The sequence below is a fragment of the Hyperolius riggenbachi genome, chromosome 9 (assembly GCF_040937935.1).
Source record: "Hyperolius riggenbachi isolate aHypRig1 chromosome 9, aHypRig1.pri, whole genome shotgun sequence".
Classification (NCBI taxonomy): Eukaryota; Metazoa; Chordata; class Amphibia; order Anura; family Hyperoliidae; genus Hyperolius; species Hyperolius riggenbachi.
Window position 1 is genome coordinate 134,162,524 of NC_090654.1, and position 22,112 is coordinate 134,184,635.

Here is a 22,112-nt window from a genome sequence, read left to right on the forward strand (position 1 = left end):
CTTTGTGTGCCTCCTGCGCCCCATGTTCTTCCTCTGCCCTCTTTGTGTGCCTCCTGTGCCCCATGTTCTTCCTCTGCCCTCTTTGTGTGCCTCCTGCGCCCCATGTTCTTCCTCTGCCCTTTTTGTGTGCCTCCTGTGCCCCATGTTCTTCCTCTGCCCTCTTTGTGTGCCTCCTGCGCCCCATGTTCTTCCTCTGCCCTCTTTGTGTGCCTCCTGTGCCCCATGTTCTTCCTCTGCCCTCTTTGTGTGCCTCCTGTGCCCCATGTTCTTCCTCTGCCCTCTTTGTGTGCCTCCTGTGCCCCATGTTCTTCCTCTGCCCTCTTTGTGTGCCTCCTGTGCCCCATGTTCTTCCTCTGCCCTCTTTGTGTGCCTCCTGCGCCCCATGTTCTTCCTCTGCCCTCTTTGTGTGCCTCCTGTGCCCCATGTTCTTCCTCTGCCCTCTTTGTGTGCCTCCTGTGCCCCATGTTCTTCCTCTGCCCTCTTTGTGTGCCTCCTGTGCCCCATGTTCTTCCTCTGCCCTTTTTGTGTGCCTCCTGTGCCCCATGTTCTTCCTCTGCCCTCTTTGTGTGCCTCCTGTGCCCCATGTTCTTCCTCTGCCCTCTTTGTGTGCCTCCTGTGCCCCATGTTCTTCCTCTGCCCTCTTTGTGTGCCTCCTGCGCCCCATGTTCTTCCTCTGCCCTCTTTGTGTGCCTCCTGTGCCCCATGTTCTTCCTCTGCCCTCTTTGTGTGCCTCCTGTGCCCCATGTTCTTCCTCTGCCCTCTTTGTGTGCCTCCTGCGCCCCATGTTCTTCCTCTGCCCTTTTTGTGTGCCTCCTGTGCCCCATGTTCTTCCTCTGCCCTCTTTGTGTGCCTCCTGCGCCCCATGTTCTTCCTCTGCCCTCTTTGTGTGCCTCCTGTGCCCCATGTTCTTCCTCTGCCCTCTTTGTGTGCCTTCTGTGCCCCATGTTCTTCCTCTGCCCTCTTTGTGTGCCTCCTGCGCCCCATGTTCTTCCTCTGCCCTCTTTGTGTGCCTCCTGTGCCCCATGTTCTTCCTCTGCCCTCTTTGTGTGCCTCCTGTGCCCCATGTTCTTCCTCTGCCCTCTTTGTGTGCCTTCTGTGCCCCATGTTCTTCCTCTGCCCTCTTTGTGTGCCTCCTGCGCCCCATGTTCTTCCTCTGCCCTCTTTGTGTGCCTTCTGCGCCCCATGTTCTTCCTCTGCCCTCTTTGTGTGCCTCCTGTGCCCCATGTTCTTCCTCTGCCCTCTTTGTGTGCCTTCTGCGCCCCATCTTCTTCCTCTGCCCTCTTTGTGTGCCTCCTGTGCCCCATGTTCTTCCCCTGCCCTCTTTGTGTGCCTCCTGTGCCCCATGTTCTTCCTCTGCCCTCTTTGTGTGCCTCCTGTGCCCCATGTTCTTCCTCTGCCCTCTTTGTGTGCCTCCTGTGCCCCATCTTCTTCCTCTGCCCCCTCTGTCTGCCTCCCGTGCTTCCTCTGCTCTTTCTGTACCTCCTCTGCCCCATATGCTTCTTCTGCCCCCTTTGTGTGCCCCATGTGCTTCCTCTGCAGTTTCTGTATCTCCTACTTGCCCCATGGGCTTCCTCTTCTTCCTTTGTGTGTCTCCTGTGCCTAATGTGCTTCTTTTGCCCTTTCTGAACCTTTTCTGTGCCCATGTGCTTATGTGCCCTTTTGTGTGCCCCATGTTATTACTTTGTCCTTTCTGTACCGCCTCCATCCATGCCCCATGCAGGGGCGTAGCAATAGGGGTTGCAGAGGTAGCGACTGCATCGGGGCCCTTGGGCCAGAGGGGCCCCGAAGGGCCCTTCCTCAACTACAGTATTAGCTCTCTATTGGTCCTGTGCTCATAATAATCACTTCTATAGATACTTTGAATAGTGCTAATCATTAACAAACTGTTCCCCATCCCCTTCTTGCCCCTCTGACACTGTAGTTGCCATTGGCAGGTTTTGGTGCACCGTATCAATTGCTATGTATAGAGTGCTTGGAGGGCCCCATTGTAAAACTTGCATCGGGGCCCACAACTCCTTAGCTACGCCACTGGCCCCATGTGCTTCCTCGTCCTGCTTTGTGTGCCTTCTGTGCCCCTGGTCTTTCCCTGCCTGCTATGGGATTTCTCTTCCCCTTTCCTTTGCCCTATATGCTTCCTCTGCCTTTCCTTGCCTCCCATGTTCTTTCTCTGCCCTTTTGTGTGCACCATATGCTTCTTCTGCCCCCTCTATGCATCCATGTGCTTTTTCTGATCTTAAAGGACAACTATCGTAAAAAAAACTGAAAATTGTAAAATATATACATATAAATGTACAATTGACCCAGAGTAAAATGCATTATTCATTTTGGACTAGTGGACAGATTTTGCACTAATTAACCTCCTTTTGTGTATATACACTTATTTCTTTATAAAATGGGCCTAGACTACAATACATACATTGCGCTTTACATACATAGACATATGAATATGGTAGGAATTAGATTGTGAGCACCTCTGAAGGACAGTAAAGCGACAAGACAATATACTCTGTACAGTGCTGTGGAAGATGTCCATATAAATACTAAAGAATATATAAAATACTAAATAATAATAATATACAAAACAACTTAAAGGACTCTCGAGGTGAAAAAGAAATGTCATTTTGACTTATCTGGGGCTTCTTCCAGCCCCTAGAGTCTAATGGGTCCCTCGCCGCAGGTCCGGTGCTCGCTGGTGTTCCGCTGGCCGTCCACAAAGCTTGGCGGCCCATCCGCGGGTTGGTACTTCTACATCACCGGGTGCAGTACACACCTGATGATGCATTCGCAGAAGCGGCATCCCGCCTATGCGTCAGCGAGCTTTGCCGGCATTCGGGGGGGCACGGGAGCACCGGAGCTGCGGCGCAGGACCCAGAAAACATCTAAGAGCTGTTAGAAACTTAAGGTAAGTCAAAATTATCTATCTTTTTCACCTCGAGAGTCTTTTAACAGTAGTTGCTCAGGGCAACTGCCAGATTAGTGTGCAAGGGAGAAGGGATGTTGACACAGGGAGTGCTTTTGCAAAGAATAAAGGTAATATTGAGAATCCCTCTTCTAGCTTTTTACTACCTACTGTAAGCGACAACAACATAGGATAAAGGTCATTTATAGTGCATTTTCATAGGGAGAAATGCACATTTCCAGGACCGGATATAGATCACAGAAGCCTATAGGCAAAGATGTCCTGGCACTCTATATTTCACCCTCCATGAACCTACAAACACCCGCTGAACCGCACCACAAGTGTGCTGGCTGGCCAAGCTGTCACTTCTTCCATACTTCCCTTGCCCATCATAGGTAGCTACAGGTACCTCTTAGAAGTAGGTAGCCAGCGGTACTCTCAGTATTAAGTGGCTAGAGGTGCCCTGACTGAAGGAAGATCTCGTCAGTGGAATGCCGAGATCTGGTTGATTTAACTTTATTTATGCTCTGCTCAGGACTCTGCATAGGGAAGGAGGAAGGGAGGCACTCGGGGAGGGGAGTGAGTCGTCTTTTCATCATCAGGCATGTAGGCGCCTTATGGTAAATTCGGCCCTGCACATTTTACATGTATATATTTTATATTTAACATTTTTTTTTTGCAATAGTGGTCCTTTAACGTGCCCTAGTTTTATGGCTACTGTGCCCCAGTTTGCGTTCCCCCGTTATGCCAGTTAGGCCTCCTGCCGATTTTTAGAAAGTACAGTAGTTTTGTTTGTAAATGCTTACCTATAAATTGGGAATTGGGGCCACCTCCTCCCTAATCCCTTTCCCCTTCTCCCCCTCCCCCAAAAAGCACAGCATACTAACTACTCACCTACGTACATTTTTAAGCTTACTATAATTATTTAAAAACATAAACTGAAGGGACTTTTCTTTCCCCAGTGTTCTGCTAACACATTGGTTTCCTGTTGATTGTAACTCCCGCCTACACACTTGTTCCCTCTTTCCTCTGCTGGTCCTGCAAGCCACTGGTGTATCCTAATATGGAACCTTACAGAGTGAACACAGATTCCCCCCAACTGATCTGCAGCCACTTGTGTCCCCCAGATTGCCCAGTAATAAACTTTGCACAGTATGAATAGCATTCATTAAACCATACCACATGAGGTAGTCACATTTTTTTTAAGTAATTACCTCTAAGTTTTACTGTTTCTGACTGTTCATTCCTTACAGCTGTTGCTATGGAAACACCACTTTCGGTATTTTTTGGTCAGTAAATTAGTTCATTAAAATGTCACAAACTCTATTTACCTCACCCACCTCAGGGTTTTCACTGCAAATTTTTAGTTGCCATTAATATATCTTTCCCATAAAGCAAGTTAACTGCTAATATGCCACTATGCCTATTTCTGAAATGATTACCACAAACATTAAGTAAATAACAATATCTGAACACACACATTTGGCTTTCTCATCACAAAATGCAGTAATATCATGAATGAACATCGCAGAATAAATATGGCACCAATATAATAAGACACATTAATGAACATGATAACAATCCATCTCCAGAACCAGCTTAGTAATCAGAGTGTTCAAATGCTACCTTTCTTGTGTGAATTGAGGCTTCTACAGTTAAAATTCCTGCCCTGAAAATTTGTCTAGCAGGTGTTTCAAACCTGTCTAGGATACTGCTTTTGATTATTATTATTGATTTAAAAAGTACCAACATATTCCGTGGTGATGTACAAAGTAGGAAAACAAACAAGGGTACATAATGATACAATGATATGCATCACATATGGACAGTGGTACAAAATACAGAATTGGTGATTACAAGGACAAATGTAACATGATGAATAAAATGTATAACAGAGTGCAAGCTATGACATGAATAACAAATTCCAAGGCACAATTGGGTGAGAGAACCATGCCCTTGCGAGCTTACAATCTAAAGAAATGGAGGGAAACAAGAGGTGGGGAAGTATGCATACAGGCAGAGTGTGTTTAGGTTATCTAGTAAGAAGTAAAACTTGACAAGAAGCCAAAGGGGAAATGGCTAAAGTTAGAGCATATGCTTGTCGGAAAAGTGATTCTGAGGCAGCGTTTAAAGATTTCAAAGGTTGGAGAGTGACGAATGTGCTGTGGAAGGGCATTCCAGAGGAGGGATGAAGGAACGTGAGAAGCCTTGTATATGTGAATGTGAGGATGTGATTATAGAGGAGATCAACATAAGCTCATGTGCAGATCCTGCAGGTCAGACTTAAACAAAGTGGGACGCAGGCTGTTTACAACTCTCTTCTGGGTCATAATGGGGACTACAGAAATGTTGGAATATTAGGCTAGGTTTATACAGCAAGGTTAATCACTTGGGGTAAAGAAGTGCAACGTCTGACCACTGCTTCTGTAAAAATCACTGTGTTGAAAACTACTCATACTCCCACAAGAAGTTAATTATCTTAAAGGAATACTATCGATGTATGCATTTATTTTGAAATGCTGTATGTTGTAGCACACATTAAGACAAGTACTAGGAGCAATTTGATTCCTCACACGGGAGCAGGAAAAAATGGCGCAGGGGAAAAATGGCGCACCGATAAATGTATCATAAAACGCTATTTACCGTTTTAATGTTAATACATTAAAACGGTAAATAGTGTTTTAAGATACATTTATCGGCGGATCGGTGCGCTGTTAGAAAAAGCAGAGGGGCTTCACTACAGCTACAGCCTCACGTTCCCGGTAATCCTTGCTAGCGTCCGAATCCATGGCAACAGAGGAATCCGAGGCAGCCTCTGCTACGGTAGATGTTTCCCCAGTCCGCCCGGCCAATAAGGAGCACAAAGGAGGAGGGCAGAGGCACAGACGTTCCACAGACACTTGCTACTACGGACACCAGTAGTTAATTACTATTTTCTAACAAGTTCCTGCAGCTCACTTAGCACAGCGCTAAGGGTACAGACTAGGGACAAAGTTTTGCAGGTTCGAATCTGCTCTTCACTGCCTTTTTTTTTATTTTATTTTTTTAAGTAAACAGCACTATTGTAATATTATTGTAACTTTTTTAAATAAAAGTGTGACTGCAGAATAAGGATAAGAGATAAAGAATTGGTGGCTGGAAACTGACCAACAATAGTGGTGATTAGTCAGAGAAGTGACTTTTCTCTGACTAATCACCGCTATTGTTGGTCAGTTTCCAGCCACCAATTCTTTATCTCTTATCCTTATTCTGCAGTCACACTTTTATTTAAAAAAGTTACAATAATATTACAATAGTGCCGTTTACTTAAAAAAATAAAATAAAAAAAAGGCAGTGAAGAGCAGATTCGAACCTGCAAAACTTTGACCCTAGTCTGTACCCTTAGCGCTGTGCTAAGTGAGCTGCAGGAACTTGTTAGAAAATAGTAATTAACTACTGGTGTCCGTAGTAGCAAGTGTCTGTGGAACGTCTGTGCCTCTGCCCTCCTCCTTTGTGCTCCTTATTGGCCGGGCGGACTGGGGAAACATCTACCGTAGCAGAGGCTGCCTCGGATTCCTCTGTTGCCATGGATTTGGACGCTAGCAAGGATTACCGGGAACGTGAGGCTGTAGCTGTAGTGAAGCCCCTCTGCTTTTTCTAACAGCGCACCGATCCGCCGATAAATGTATCTTAAAACACTATTTACCGTTTTAATTTATTAACATTAAAACGGTAAATAGCGTTTTATGATACATTTATCGGTGCGCCATTTTTTCCCCTGCGCCATTTTTTACTGCATGCCCTCACACAGCTGTTCCTCTCAGCTGTAAAATCCTCCGTCAGTTTTGGCGTCAGTGTTGAATACAAGCACGGTGGCGTAGTGGTTAGCTCTCTCGCCTTGCAGCGCTGGGTCCCTGGTTCGCATCCCAGCCAGGGCACTATCTGCAAAGAGTTTGTATGTTCTCTCCGTGTCTGCGTGGGTTTCCTCCGGGCACTCTGGTTTCCTCCCACATTCCAAAAATATACAGATAAGTTAATTGGCTCCTCCTAAAAAATTGGCCCTAGACTATGATACACGCACTACATAATATAGACATATGGCAATGGTAGGGATTAGATTGTGAGCTCCTTTGAGGGACAGTTAGTGACAAGACAATATATATATACAATGTACAGCGCTGCGTAATATGTCGGCGCTATATAAATTCTAAAATAATAATAATAATAATAAATACTGGGCTCCCAGAGGGCTAGACCATATCTCTGCACAGGGGAGTTGTTATCAACTCTTCAGTTTATAGTTTAATTATCACCTTGCTGAAAGAATCTTGTTGATATGGTGGTAAGTGGTTAAAGATTTTAGCAATGTGTGTTTATTATCTTTGCTTCTCTTAACTGATAAAGATACTAATAATGCTAATTGTAGACAGTGGTCTGCCCCTCTCAGCAGCTTGTAAAGTGGATGCAGCCTGGAGTGAATCACCTCAAGCAGGCAGCCAGTCTGAGTGTAAACACAGACTACTGTTATAGCTAGTTATATTCCAGCAATATTACAGCCTCAGATCAGCCTGTTTCTCCTCATGTCTCCTGCATGCTGTGAGTGACACAGTGAAATATATTTGTGAGCTGTAGTGGGTAGTGGGTGTGAAGACACCTTCTAAGAAGAGACACAGGAGACAAAAAACGGGAGCCCAATGGTGTAGTATGTAGAAACAGGTTGATAGATGTATAAGAAAAATATCTACTCATAAAGGTGGGTTGCAGAAGGGCAACCGACCACAGGAAGCAGGTGGAGACAATTAACCCGACTCCACTCGGGGTGGTCACTGGGGACCTGGTGTGGTCGCACTCCTTAGGAAAAGAAAAGGGGACAGATATCCACTGCGGTGTTTAACCGCGTGTGTTCTGTCACCACCCCTCACACGGGGAATGTGTAGGTGTTGAGATGCACTATATGGTTGAAAGAGGCGCCCAGGTTGTGGATAAAAGCGTTTAAAAGCAGTTTAAAACCGGAAAAAGGTTTGAGGTTGCTTACCTCAATGATGACAAATCTTTGCATAAACAAAAGATTTTATTGGTAGCACAAGTGGCGACGCGTTTCGCGGGTCCAAGCCCGCTTCCTCAGGCCTATAGCAGTGCCTATATCAGCAAAGGGAGACTCCTCAGTACACCAGTAACGACAAAATACATGCATGCAAAAACATCAGATCGATATTAGCAATATTGCATAATCTAGTTTTAAACTCAAACTACTATCAGCATTTATCTTGAATTCTAAATTATGTCGCAGATGTTAGTGGTATTGGTGGTATTCCCATTCAATGAAAGTACTGATATTTGTCAGCCAGAATTATGTTAATAAATAGACGGTAATATTAGGAGTATGCGTCTATCTAGTATTTCAATATAAATATATAAAACAATGCTAATAAGTAAATATAATATAATATAAAAATGCTTCAACCTTGCAAATATATATACACACACATATACCGACATCTGCACTGCATAAATTATTAAAAAGGATTGAACTAATGACATAGTGTTCTGCTTGGATAAGCATGAATAAAAAGTATGTACATACATGTATATATGCATCAACATATATGTAAACCAATAATATGCAAAACTAGTAGCATAGAATAATTCTATGATAGCATGTAGAAGCACAAACACATGCATCTGCACACATCAATAAATATGCACACAGAAATGATTAGAAAAACAATTGGCCAGCCACTTGAAAGGGGGACATTTGGTAGAGAGCACATGTGTACCAAATGTCCCCCTTTCAAGTGGCTGGCCAATTGTTTTTCTAATCATTTCTGTGTGCATATTTATTGATGTGTGCAGATGCATGTGTTTGTGCTTCTACATGCTATCATAGAATTATTCTATGCTACTAGTTTTGCATATTATTGGTTTACATATATGTTGATGCATATATACATGTATGTACATACTTTTTATTCATCCTTATCCAAGCAGAACACTATGTCATATAGTTCAATCCTTTTTAATAATTTATGCTGTGCAGATGTCGGTATATGTGTGTGTATATATATTTGCAAGGTTGAAGCATTTTTATATTATATTATATTTACTTATTAGCATTGTTTTATATATTTATATTGAAATACTAGATAGACGCATACTCCTAATATTACCGTCTATTTATTAACATAATTCTGGCTGACAAATATCAGTACTTTCATTGAATGGGAATACCACCAATACCACTAACATCTGCGACATAATTTAGAGTTCAAGATAAATGCTGATAGTAGTTTGAGTTTAAAACTAGATTATGCAATATTGCTAATATCGATCTGATGTTTTTGCATGCATGTATTTTGTCGTTACTGGTGTACTGAGGAGTCTCCTTTTGCTGATATAGGCACTGCTATAGGCCTGAGGAAGCGGGCTTGGACCCGCGAAACGCGTCGCCACTTGTGCTACCAATAAAATCTTTTGTTTATGCAAAGATTTGTCATCATTGAGGTAAGCAACCTCAAACCTTTTTCCGGTTTTAAACTGCTTTTAAACGCTTTTATCCACAACCTGAGCGCCTCTTTCAACCATATAGTATATTTGTGAGCTGTGTGACAGAGTAACCAAGCAGCTCAGGGTGACCCAAACTACTATGAGCTGTGTGAGAAATGAATTTTTAAGCAGGGATAGTGAGAGAGAGACCTGGGTGAATAAATAAAGTGCCCCTAGCACTAGTGGTAATGTGTACACTAATATAGAGTATTAAAAAAAAAAAAGTCGTTTCAATCGATAGTATTCCTTTAATCTTTAGGGTGGGTTAGGCCACAGCCTAAGATAGTTTATTAAAAAGGCAAAAATGGACATCTGGTTCTGCTAGTCCAAAGCAAATAATCTCTCTCCTGTTGCCACAGCTTTATATAAAACCTGCTTGTATTGTAGTAGGTAAATGTGGGTGACTACAGTCATACAACCGCTAATACAGTAACAGCCATTTCTTAGTTCTGATATAGCCCAAGTTTGGGCTACAGCCTTGGTAACTAATAGCAGACATGTTTAGGTCAAGGATTACTGTGTTACTGCTTCAAGTTCAAAGAACCTTAGTAAATATTTTCCAGAATGTTATATACGTATCCTTTACGGTTATTTACTGTACTGTACTTTAGTCTATATTATGCCATTTTCCTCTCAGTCCTAAAACATTCTTTGTTTTCTCTCCCTTCTCCCCATCTCCTTTTTTTGTCTTTTTTCCTAGTTAGCTGCCCAAGTCCTGGAAGATAAAGGTGTGGGCTTTGGGTTAGTTGATGCAGAAGAAGATGCTGCAGTTGCCAAGAAACTAGGTGAGTAGAAAATGGACTGAGACAATTTGCCAGCTTATCATATATACTGTACATGTGTAAACAATACATTATCACGGTTGCCACATATAAAAATGTGAAAAAGAATCCAAAAAATCATGTTACAAATATATAAGGCTATGTAGTCCTTGCTGCAAAAAAACCCACAAACAAACTGAAAAACCACTGAATTAACCACTTCAGCCTGCTGGTTGTTTTCACCTTATGGACGAGAGGAATTTTCACATTTCAGAGCTTCTCCCTTTCATTCCCCAATAACTTTATCACTACTTATCACAACAAAATGATCTATATCATGTTTTTTTCCGTCTCCAACAGGGCCGGTTTAAGCAACAATGGGGCCCCAGGGCAAAATAAACTTGGGGGGGCCCCCCAACATATACCCCGGAACAAAAATCGGCATTAGGGGACCTTTTTTGCAGCTAGTATAACAGGGTGTGAAGTCCCAATCGGTCGGAGCTCCACATTCTGGCTATCCCAGCCTGCATGGGGGACAAGGGGTTAAAAAGTTTCAGGAGGGGGGACCTCACATAATTTTATTTAAAAAAAATTCCCACACTCTAAAAAAATTGGGAAAATAGGAAAAAATGCCAGGGATCTTCATACAGCCATATTGCGGCTGTATAGCGATCCCTGGCCAAAGCGCTGCGGCTGCATATGGACCCCCTGAAAACCCCGTCAGGAAATTTATTGCGCTTTCGTTTGATGCATGTAAAATTACACTACCGTTAGGTTTGCTACTAAAAGTGACATTTACCGCATTTAAAAGTATACTTTTTTCCTTTGAAACGTTAAAATCGATTTTCTCAAAAACTATAAGGTCTTTTTGAAAAATTGTTTTTTCCTCTTATTCCTAATGATCTCCTTAACATATCCTGCAAATTTAGGGTTTCTAGCATTTAAGGTGGATTTGCTATTAACCATTAAAGTCGGCAGGTTTTTAAATGTGTATTTTTTTTTTCCTTTGAAACTTTAAAATCGATTTTCTCAAAAACTATAAGGCCGATTTGAAAAAAAATGTTTTCCTCTTGTAGCCACTGGGGGCCCCTACAAGCTCTGGGGCCCTGGGGCAGCTGCCTCCTTTGCCTTAATGGTAGCGCCGGCCCTGGACTCCAATTAGGCTTTCTTTGGGCGGTACATTATGCTAACAATTATTTTATTCCAAATGCATTTTAACGGGAATAATAAGAGAAAAATGATTAAAAAAAACACATTATTTCTTAGTTTTTGCCCATTATAGTTTTAACTCATTCGCGTTCCGTCGTTTTCACTTCAGCAATGTTCACCTCCCATTCATTAGCCTATAACCTTATCACTACTTATCACAATGAACTGATCTATATCTTGTTTTTTCCGCCACCAATTAGGCTTTCTTTGGGGGGTACATTTTGCTAAGAGCCACTTTACTGTAAATGCATTTTAACAGGAAGAATAAGAAAAAACTGGAAAAAATCATTATTTCTCAGTTTTCAGCCATTATAATTTTAAAATAATACATGCCTCCATAATTAAAACTCACGTATTGTATTTGCCCATATGTCCCGGTTATTACACCGTTAAAATTATGTCCCTATCAGAATGTATGGCGACAATATTTTATTTGGAAATAAAGGTGCATTTTTTCCGTTTTGCATCTATCACTATTTACAAGTTTAAAATAAAAAAATATAGAAATATTTCATCTTTACATTGATATTTAAAAAGTTTAGACCCTTAGGTAAATATTTACATTTTTTTTTATTGTAATGTTTTTTTTTATATTAACCATTTCACAACTGAGGGGTTTTACCCCTGAAACACCAGCGCTATTTTTACCTTTCAGCGCTGCCTCCATTGTAGTATTTATGTACTATGATTGGTTATTGGGGACTGGAGAGTCTCCATAACCAATCATTGTACTGCAGAGCCGGGGTGTGTGTGCGCGCGCGGGTCGCGGGGGCGCGCGATCGCGCGCTGCACATTTGTTTACGTTACATTGTTTTGAATGAAGACGGCTTTTGTTTAAAGCCGTCTTCATTCTACTCGCAATCGGCGAGGCTAATTGGATTTAGGAACGCTCGTTCCTAACATCCAATTAGTCACCTGCTGTGCGGGCTGGCTGGAGTGTGCGCGAGAGTTCCCCGCCCACTCCCAGCAAGTAAATAAACAAGTGCGCCTTTCTCCGTCCCTGGGGGTGAAGCGGTGCGCAGAGGGACGGAGAAATTTAGCACTGGGGGGGTGAAGTGGTTAAACATTTTATTTGGGTATTTTTGGGAGGGTGGGATGTAAACCATATTTTTTTAATGTAATTGTGTGTTGATTTACATTTTTTTCACTTTTTGTTGTAGTTTTACTTTTTGGCCACAAGATGGCGGCCATGAGTTTGTTTACATGACGTCACTCTAAGCGTAACACACGCTTAGAGTGACGCATCGGGGAGGGAACAGCCAGAAAAGGCGCAGCTTCCGAGAGAAGCTGTCGCTTTTTCAGCGGGGGAGAGGAATCAGTGATCGGGCACCATAGCCCGATTCACTGATTGCCTGGCTAACGAACCGCGGGCCGGGAGCGCGCGTGCACGCGCATGATCGGCCGCGGGAGCGCGTGGTAGCGCGCATGGTTCCTGGACGTAGTTTCTACGTCCAGGAACCAAAATAGGTTAAAATAAAACCTAAAATTGTGGATGAAACCCACACATTTTATTTGCCCATTTGTCCCGATTATTGCAACATTTCAATTATATCCCTAGTACAATGTATGGTGACAATATTTCATTTGGAAATAAAGGTGCATTTTTTCAGTTTTACATCCATCACTAATCACAAGCCCATCATTTAATAATAATATACCCTCTTATTAAAATAAAAAATGTATTCCCTATTGTATGTAGGTGTAATTTTAATATTTGGCCACAAGGGGCTTGATTCACTAACCGGCGCTAAGCCGGTTAGTGAGCCTTAACACTTTGTGGGCGTAAACCAGGGCGCTAGGGGCTTGATTCACTAAGACAAATTCACTAAGACAAAAAGCGTGCCTTATTAGAGTTAATGGGCCTTATCAGAGTTAGCGGGCCTTATCAGAATAGCTCATGCTATTCTGATAAGGCACACTAACTCTGATACGGGCCCTTAACTCTGATAAGGCACACTAAGTGGCTTTTCACTCCGGCGCTAACACTTAGCGCCAGTTAGTGAATCAAGCCCAAGATGTTCTCGTGCATTTCTTCCTATAAGCGTACAATAAGTAAGCTAAATTGGAAGTAATGCGTGGCTGTGGTACTTCGGAAGTGACACTGGCATCTCATTGATGCCGTTGATCACGGGGGCCTGAGGGGAGATGAATGAATCTCATTAATCTTACGATCGCGTCGGAAAAGAGCGAGCGGGAGGCAGCACGGTGGCACAATCAGAGAACAAAAACAGTGATCATTCTCACCGGACAAGAACGGATTGGATCAGGGGACTTCTGTCCCCTGCCACCAATCCCCCATGACGACAGCAGCATCGTGATTGCGGGTTTCCGCCTGCATGATCGCACACGCAGCCCCCCAAACTGCAGGGACATGAGCCTCACGTACCTGCGGCTGTAGCAGCACCTGCCGAGGACTTGAGCCTCACGTCGCTGCAGCTAAAGTGGTTAAAGTCCAATATTGGAGCTTGCGCCCACACGTGCGCTTTGGATCCAGTCCAATCCCTCCTTCACTGTGTACCTCAAAACAAGCCAAAAAACAAAAGAAACATAACATAGCACTGTTTCAACAGCTAACAGTGTTCAATGTCTGCTTTGTTCACATCCACCTCTTGAATCCTTACATGGCTCTTCAATTCTCCTCCAATTGCTTTTAGTGGTTTCCTATCAAACTAGAGCTCACCATAGTATAAAAATGTTTTATCCAAACGTTTATAAAAAAAGTAGTACACACACATTAAAATTTCCAAGTACGAGCAAGAACAAGCAGGCTTCCAGTATGTCGTCAGCTACTGTCCTGGGGCTCCACCCAACGCGTTTCATACGAGTGTACTCATCACGGGTGTCATTTTTGTATTTTAAGTCTCATCCGATTAGCCACTGAATAACTTGATTTAAGGTCTTTTATATTTTGAAAACTGTAATTTTTATAAGTTGTCAGTATTCCTTCAGTCATCTTGTCGTTTAGTTACACAGGAATCAGAATGATATATTCAAAGGCTCTACTGACAATTTCAGAAATATAAACATCTAATCCCCCCCCATCTAATCTTAGACAATATACTGTAGATTATTTCCTTTGCATGAGAGAACCATGTAATGTGGCCACCACTAGGGGGCAACCAAGTCTCACAAACATTTTGATTTACAACTACATGAACTTTGAAAAACTGTAATCCAAACGTTCAACAAGTGAGATTACATTATTTTATGCTTAGTCTACCCTCTAGTGACCAAAACTGAAATCTACTCAATATAATTTTTACAATATAACTTTTTATAGATACTTGATTAATTTCTCCTTAAGCATAATACATGGTCTCAAAAAAAATGCTTTCTTTAAAAAATGAAAGCACTGCAATTCAAAAGTAAGCTTCAACTGGCCATAAGGTCCTCGGTGGATCAGTACTACATTAAAGTTTAAATTGCACCAGAACTGAAACCCTCACTAAAAACCACATACTTAGGCTCGGTTCACACTGCATGGATCAAAAACTGATCCGGCAAAAACTGATCCATCAAAACACATCCGTTTTTACATTAAAGGACTTACGAGTCCAAATAACAAAAAAAAAGTTAACGCTACAGGAGACAGCCTGGATTGGGGGGAGGCCCTAGAGCTGCGCAGCCGCACTCACGTCTATGCGGACTGCGCAGCCACGGCCAACTGCGGTGGCCATTTTAGTGGAGGCAGGAGACCTCGACCCGGGCTGTGGGGTTGGGAGCGGCCCGGGGGCACTATTGAACTGCGGGGACCCGACGGAGGGAGCGGATGGCGTCCTCCGTGCATTCAAATTCAATTTAGGTACTTAACTTTTTTTTGTTATTTGAACTCGTAAGTCCTTTAAAGAGACTCTGAAGTCTCATAAAAATCATGTTTTTATATTAAAAATCTCTTTAACATGATTGCCCTAACTAAAACGCTGCATCTCCACGGCTGAACTCAAACGGATCCGTGTATACATTAGGCATCAGTTTTTAATTAGTGAGTTCCGTTCTGTTACCCATCGATACCTGCTTGGCATACTCGCGACGGATCTATAATTCCATAATTATCGCAGACTTCCTATATTTGCATTTCATTCAGCGAAACTGACTAAACGGATCCATTTCAAATGGACTGGTGTGAACCAATCCTATGGATTACTATAGGATCCACTCACATCCTTTGAGATCCATTCCATTTCTTTCCACTAAATGGAATGTTCTTTGGGACAGTGTAAATCGAGTCTTGCCTAGGAAGAGGAAAGCCACTGGATCATGCAGATACATTTTAAAATTAGTAATATATCAATTTAAAGGTTGGGAATAAAGTTTAGAGTCAAACGTTTTTATTAAAGAAATACATAGATTTACATAGAAAGAGGGACAAAGTCCTGAAAGAGGGACAAATGAGGAGGAAAGAGGGACAGGGCTTCCAAAGAGGGACTGTCCCTCCAAAAGGCGTACGAGAGGAATCGGCGCGGGAGACTTGGGCGCAGGATACAGCAGGTATATGGCTGATCCTGCTGCTGCACAAGTCCCGGCTGTGTTAAATAGTATTCCCCCTCCAGGCCGCCATGGATGGTGGGTAATTTCTGGAAGCCGAATTATTGTGTTTTAAAAGTAACTTCAGCTCTGTCTTCTGACGATGCCAAAGTTACACCCTGTGCGCCCAGGTCTCCTGCGCTGGATTCACTGTGTTCGCTCCAAAAGAGGGACAGTTGGGAGCTATGCATTTGAGGTAGGTGGAGATATACAAACCAGAGGGTACTGGACATAGTTGTTCTCTTAGAAAATATAAAATGTATGTATCATTTTGCTTCTCTACCTAGGAAAGCATCTGTGTTTTTGTGGATATGTCAGCACAGAATTACAGTATTTAAAGGTTTCAAATTTCTTAGTACTTTTCACCTACTTTTTGGTATTTTTTCAATTGCAGAGTACAAAAGTTATTTTTCGATGATGAAAAATTATCTTCCAGGAGAAAAAATGAATAGGATCAGGCCGAAAGTTAATTGCATATGGGCCAGGCAGTGCATGTTATTGTTCAATTGTGTGTGTGTCCTGCAACTGCAGAGCGCAATGGAAGCCCTCACCAAACCAAGCTGGTGTACTCCAGTCCTCCTCCATCTCCAGCTGGAGCTCGGAGTCCTCATCTTGTGTCCTCTCATGCTCTGGTGCCCTCTCACTATTTGCTTCGCCAAATCATGCATGCGCAGGTGCCAGGTCACACTGTGAGAGAGTGCCTAGCACCGGCTGGAGCAGGCCGGAGGGGTCACAAGAGTACGGACTTGGAGCACCGGCTGTAGATGGAGTTGGAGATGGAAGACTAGAGCAACCCAGCTGGATCAAGTGAAGGCTTCTGCTGCACTCTGCAGTTTCCACAATGATATGTGTCACTAGTGGTGACAGGGTGAGTTAGTGTACTTGGGCGGCAACAGTGGTTAGTGTAGCTAGTAGGTATTAATGTAAGTGGTGGTGGCAGGGGAATTAGTGTACTTTGGGGGCAGCAGTGGTTAGTGTAGCTAGTTGGCATTAGTGTAACTGGTGGTGTCAGGGTGATGGGTGGGGGTCAGTGGTAGTGTAGCGGATAAGTGTAACTGGTGGTGGCAGGGTGGGTTAAGGTACTTGGGGGGCAGTGGTGGTTACTGTAGCTACTTATAGCCATTCGACTATTAAGAGTCGATTGGCTATAAGTACAGATTGCATGCGGGATACTTTGAGTAACCAATTGTCTATTTGTAGACGATTGGTTAAAAGTCTCTGTAGCTGTTCAGCTACTTTAGATTTGGTCACTTGGGGACGAAGAAAGGAATGCAGGGAGTAAAGTAAGGAAGGCAAAGTTATAGTGGAAAAAGGGAAGGGGGGTAGGGAAGGTAGAGTTGGTGGAGGAGAAGAAGGGAGTGAGTAATCAGGAAAGGCAAGCAGTGGAGGGAAGGGGGGAAAAGACATTGAAAAAGAGATGAATGTAGGATAGGAGATAGGAAAAGGATACATTAAGAAAAGGGAAAGAAGAAAGAAGAGGAAGGAAGGAGAGAGGGATGGTGTAGGATAAGAATGTGAAAAAGAAAGGAAGGGATGACAGGAAAAAGTGAGGAAGAGAAGGGAGAATAATAGAAGAGTGTGTATGATGGAGGACAATATGTACTGTAAGAGAAGAAGGAAAGAAAGGGGGAGAAGTAAGGGAAAAGAGAAGGATGAAGAAGAAAGAATGGTGGGATTGAGAAAAGAGTGGAACAGAAGACAGGCAGAGAAGGGCAGCAGAAAGGATGGATGTAAGACGGAAAGTAGGAGACAAAGAAGAAAAAGCAAGAAAGAGAATCAATATACACACAAGATAACAGTAATTTTTTCCTCTCCTATCTGCTGTTTGCGTCTCCACCCTGTGTAAGGACATTAATCTTTTATCTCTTCATCTCCACTGGGACATATACAGCTATGTCTAGTTTTCTATAGCAACAGATTACACACAATAATGGCTTCATCCAATTAATCTTAAAGTGAAGCATCCAGTTTCCATAGAGACCCCAATTCAGCATAATCTGCTGGGGGCTTTAGGCTGAGCTGGGGGTGCTTGATAGAAAATACAATCTTTAGCTGAAACTGAGCACAGAAAACACCTGCTTTTACTAACCTTCTACAACACAGTGCTTGTTTGCTATTGGCTAATTGGCATAATTCCTAACATAAGGCTCCAGGCACATAGTCTGGAAGTGCTGATGAGCCCCGGCAGGAGGTTTCTCGTCCCTTGAATACATGGTAAGCCTGTGAGCCCATCAGTTGAAGGGTTATAGGAAACTTATACAGTTTCGGCATATTTATTTACAAACTGCATGTCCACAGACCTCTATACAAGGGACTTCACATCTTCAGCACCAGATGGATATTATACAATTTTATAGCGCTGCGTCCTACTCCAACTCCAGGCAACTCATTTTTTTTGTCAAATCAGGCTTCAGCAGTTAAAAATGTGCTTTATAAATTTGGTGATGATGACATTGGGGAGCTCAGATGGGGGACACTGAGTTTGGAGAAAACAAAAAATGCGGGACATCTGCCTCCATGAGCTGCTGACACTTTGCTCAAGAATATCTGCAGCTTAGACAGCAAGCGGGGAGGGTGGAGACAGTTATCTGAGGCGATTACAGCTTGCAGCTCTGTAAGACTTGGCCTTCCAAATGAAGGGATCCAGAGCAGGTATTTCAAAAGGGAACCAACTATACAAAAGCTAATAGGACTACAGGATGGAGAAAATAAATTGTTCAATATTTTAGCCAAATAATCTGAAATAGCTAATATTTAGATATTTATTATTGCCATTTGCTGGGACCAATAACTTTATTCTCATTACGGAGCGAATCAGGTCATTTTGGCGCCTGACGCTCAGCGTAGTGCACCAAAGCTGGGCGCAGCCATAGCACTAGTGCTATGCTGTGCGAGGCACGTAAGAGAGAGCACGCAGCACTCATCCAGGTCTGATGCTCTTCCTCCTCTTTCCAAGCCAAGTTAATGGCATTGCTTTACAAGGCAAACAGTATATGGCATTATTTTGCTAAGTAAATAACACAGCTGTACCCTGGAGCAAAATGATGTATTTATTTAAAAAAAATTTAAAATATATTGCATAAACCATCAACATTTTTGCAGCAGGCCACTGCGTCTGAGCAGAACTGGTGTCCTAGTGCATTAGTGCATGGTCTTAATTTGTATCTCTATAGACAGAAATGCAGTTTTTGGACTTCCAGTCGGCAGTCATCATATCTCACAGCATAGTAAAGCAATTTGAGAAATACTATACAAACCTCTCTCAGAATGGGTGCATTGTGTCACCATTCACACACATACATATGCGTATCCTCCCAACAAAGGACCACGTGGAATTGTGGAATGAACGTTGCTGTGGAAACAGCTTCTATAGAGATGATGAGTGAACACATTTACAGCCTCTACAAGCCATACTGTATTGTGATGGTGGAAAGAAGTCCCTTCCACAAAAATAGATGTGATCTATTCATGGCAGCATAAATTGGTCTCCGAGACTGTAAGGTCACTGTGGGAGCTCGATCTCGACAGTCATGAAATAAATCTCTGCTGGCTTCCTTATTGCAGTTAACAAAAGATACATAACTGTTAAGTTCACAGGAAGAGCATGAAACAGGGCATCATGTGTGTTTATGGATTTTCTACTGGCATAATAATAATATAATATCGAAATCTAAGTCATACTTATTCCTAGCACTGGGAGGCATCATCAATACTTATTTCTTGTACCAGGAGGCATTAACAATATACATTTTCCTTTTTGGGTGGGAAGGACGGTTGCATAGTTATTTGGGTTGAAAAAAAAGACATACGTCCATCGAGTTTAACCAGAAAATAAAGTACAAAACCTGCCTGCACCCTCACATATCCCTGTTGATCCAAAAGAAGACGAAAAACCCTAACAAGGCATGGTCCAATTAGCCCCAAAAAGTAAAAAAAATGCCTTCCCGACTCCAGGTGGCAATCAGATAAAATCCCTGGATCAACACCACTGGGAATTACCTAGTATTTATAGTCATGGATGTCTTCCAAAGCAAGGAAAGCATCTTAGCGCTCCTTAAACGCAGATATAGAATTTGTCATAAATACTTCCTGTGGCAATACATTCCACATTTTAATCACTCTTTCTGTAAAGAACCCCCTACCTAAATAAATGGTTAAAATGTTTTTCCTTCATGCACGGATCATGTCCTTTGTAAAAGCCAAGGGACACAAAGCTCATACGCCAAGCTTTTTTATTGCCCTCTGATGCATTTATACATGTTAAATAGATTTCCTCTAAGGTGGCTTTTCTCCAGAGTAAATAAACCCAGTTTATCTAAACTTTCTTGGTAAGTGAGACCTTCCATTCCTTTTATTAGTTTTGTTGCTTGGCTCTCCACCTGCTCTAAAACTGCAATATCTTTCCTGTAATGCAGAGCCCAGAACTGAATTCCATATTCCAGATGTGACCTTACTTGAGAGTTAAACATGCTAACATTCTAAATTTTTATTTCCCTTTTAATACATACCAAAATTGTATTAGCTTTAGCTGCAGCGGCTTGGCATTGAATACGATTATTTAACTTGTTGTCCATGAGTACTTCAAAGTCATTCTCCAAGTTTGATGTCCCAATCTGTATTCCATTTATTGGTGCCATTTATTGCTTAAGGTGGTTAGAAAAAATCTTAATTTTTTAAACAACCATTATTTTATTATGTATCCAAAATTGTCAAACCACTCTAAAGAAGTAGATCCTTAGGAAATGCATGCATATAGAAAGACAACCGCCACTCAAATGATCTTTTACTGCAATTTTTATTAATGTTATAGAAAAACCGTGGAAACCACCCTATAAAACCAAGAACCCCCATAAAAACACGATGTGGGCATCATCCTAGGACCTTTGGTTGAGGGCATATAAGCAATATTAACACAAGAAGATCAGGGCATCAGTATGCATGGATGTGATGAATTAAGGGTTCTGAATGAGTATCCATGATCTATTGTGAAATGAATGCCATGTGTGTCATTCGTGTGCTTATGAGATCCCCTGCAAAGTATTCGATCCAACAATGTTGGGAATATGGATATATCTATTGTGGGATTGGAGGGACTTGTTATATTGGAAATGGGTAGGGGTTCTCCTTTAAATGATAGGAGAAAGAAGGGTGCAACAAGTAAGAAATGATTATCAATAAAAATGAAGAACTACTTGGTCTCATGAAATTTACAACTTCCTAAATGAATGCTGATAGAAATGGACAGTGCCTAACTGGTTTAAATTAGTATGAAGATGAAAAGCAGCGAATTGTATGCTGAAACGCACAACCAGGAAGAGGCACTGAAACGAGGCTTGATGCTGAACTTAAAAGGGAGGTGACCTGTCCCAGCAAGCCACCATCGCAGCATCACACTGATGAAGCCCACGTGATGTGGGCGTAACGTATGTGGGCGAGGCTGGAGGATGATGGGCTGGAGGAACCACCTGGAGCAGAGACATGACGCACGCCCGTTGAACACGCGGTGAGCCGGGAGGCGCTTTTGCAAGCCGGATCACGGAGCAGGTACCTGCCACCCGCGGGACGCCGCGGAAGAGTAAAGAGGACCTCTGAAAGGTATCAAGAATTATCTGAACCTGTGCAATGAGCGGTTAAGTGTGGCTCACAGAGACTTTACGGAATATTATCCATGTCAGTGTATGACGCGAATTTATAGTGGCTATCTTGGCTCTTGATCTGGTGAGGCTTCTTGTTTGAGGATTGAACTGTTGTCTGCACGTCTGTGAAATTCACTACAAGAACTGTTCTGACGTGGAAGTTTCTTCCTTTACAAAGTAAGCTTACTCAAGCACCCCAGATCTTAGCATATGCAGCAGTTAACAGGGTCGGCCGACCAATCTGTGTGTGTGTGTGTGAGTTGGTGAGGAGGCGTGCGTGTGTTCCAGGGATACTCCTAGGATGATGCCCACATCGTGTTTTTATGGGGGTTCTTGGTTTTATAGGGTGGTTTCCATGGTTTTTCTATAACATTAATAAAAATTTCAGTAAAAGATCATTTGAGTGGCGGTTGTCTTTCTATATGCATGCAGTATTCAATTTTCAACCTGCCTTCCCCCAGCAATTGGGGTGATCTCTGCGTCATTTAAATGAGCCTGTGCACCGGTTTTTCTCTAATTTTTTTTCCTTAGAAAATGCATTGGTGTTACTTTTAAATTTTT

General features: G+C 42.6%; 1 protein-coding gene across 1 annotated transcript in view; it reads left to right on the forward strand.

Annotated features, from left to right (window-relative positions):
- CASQ1 (calsequestrin 1) overlaps nt 1–22,112 on the forward strand; it is a 164,816-nt gene that overhangs the window by 35,378 nt on the left and 107,326 nt on the right. Inside the window, exon 2 of the mRNA XM_068253544.1 lies at nt 10,122–10,206. Coding sequence (XP_068109645.1) covers nt 10,122–10,206 — 85 coding nt within the window. The remainder of the gene's footprint in view (nt 1–10,121; nt 10,207–22,112) is intronic.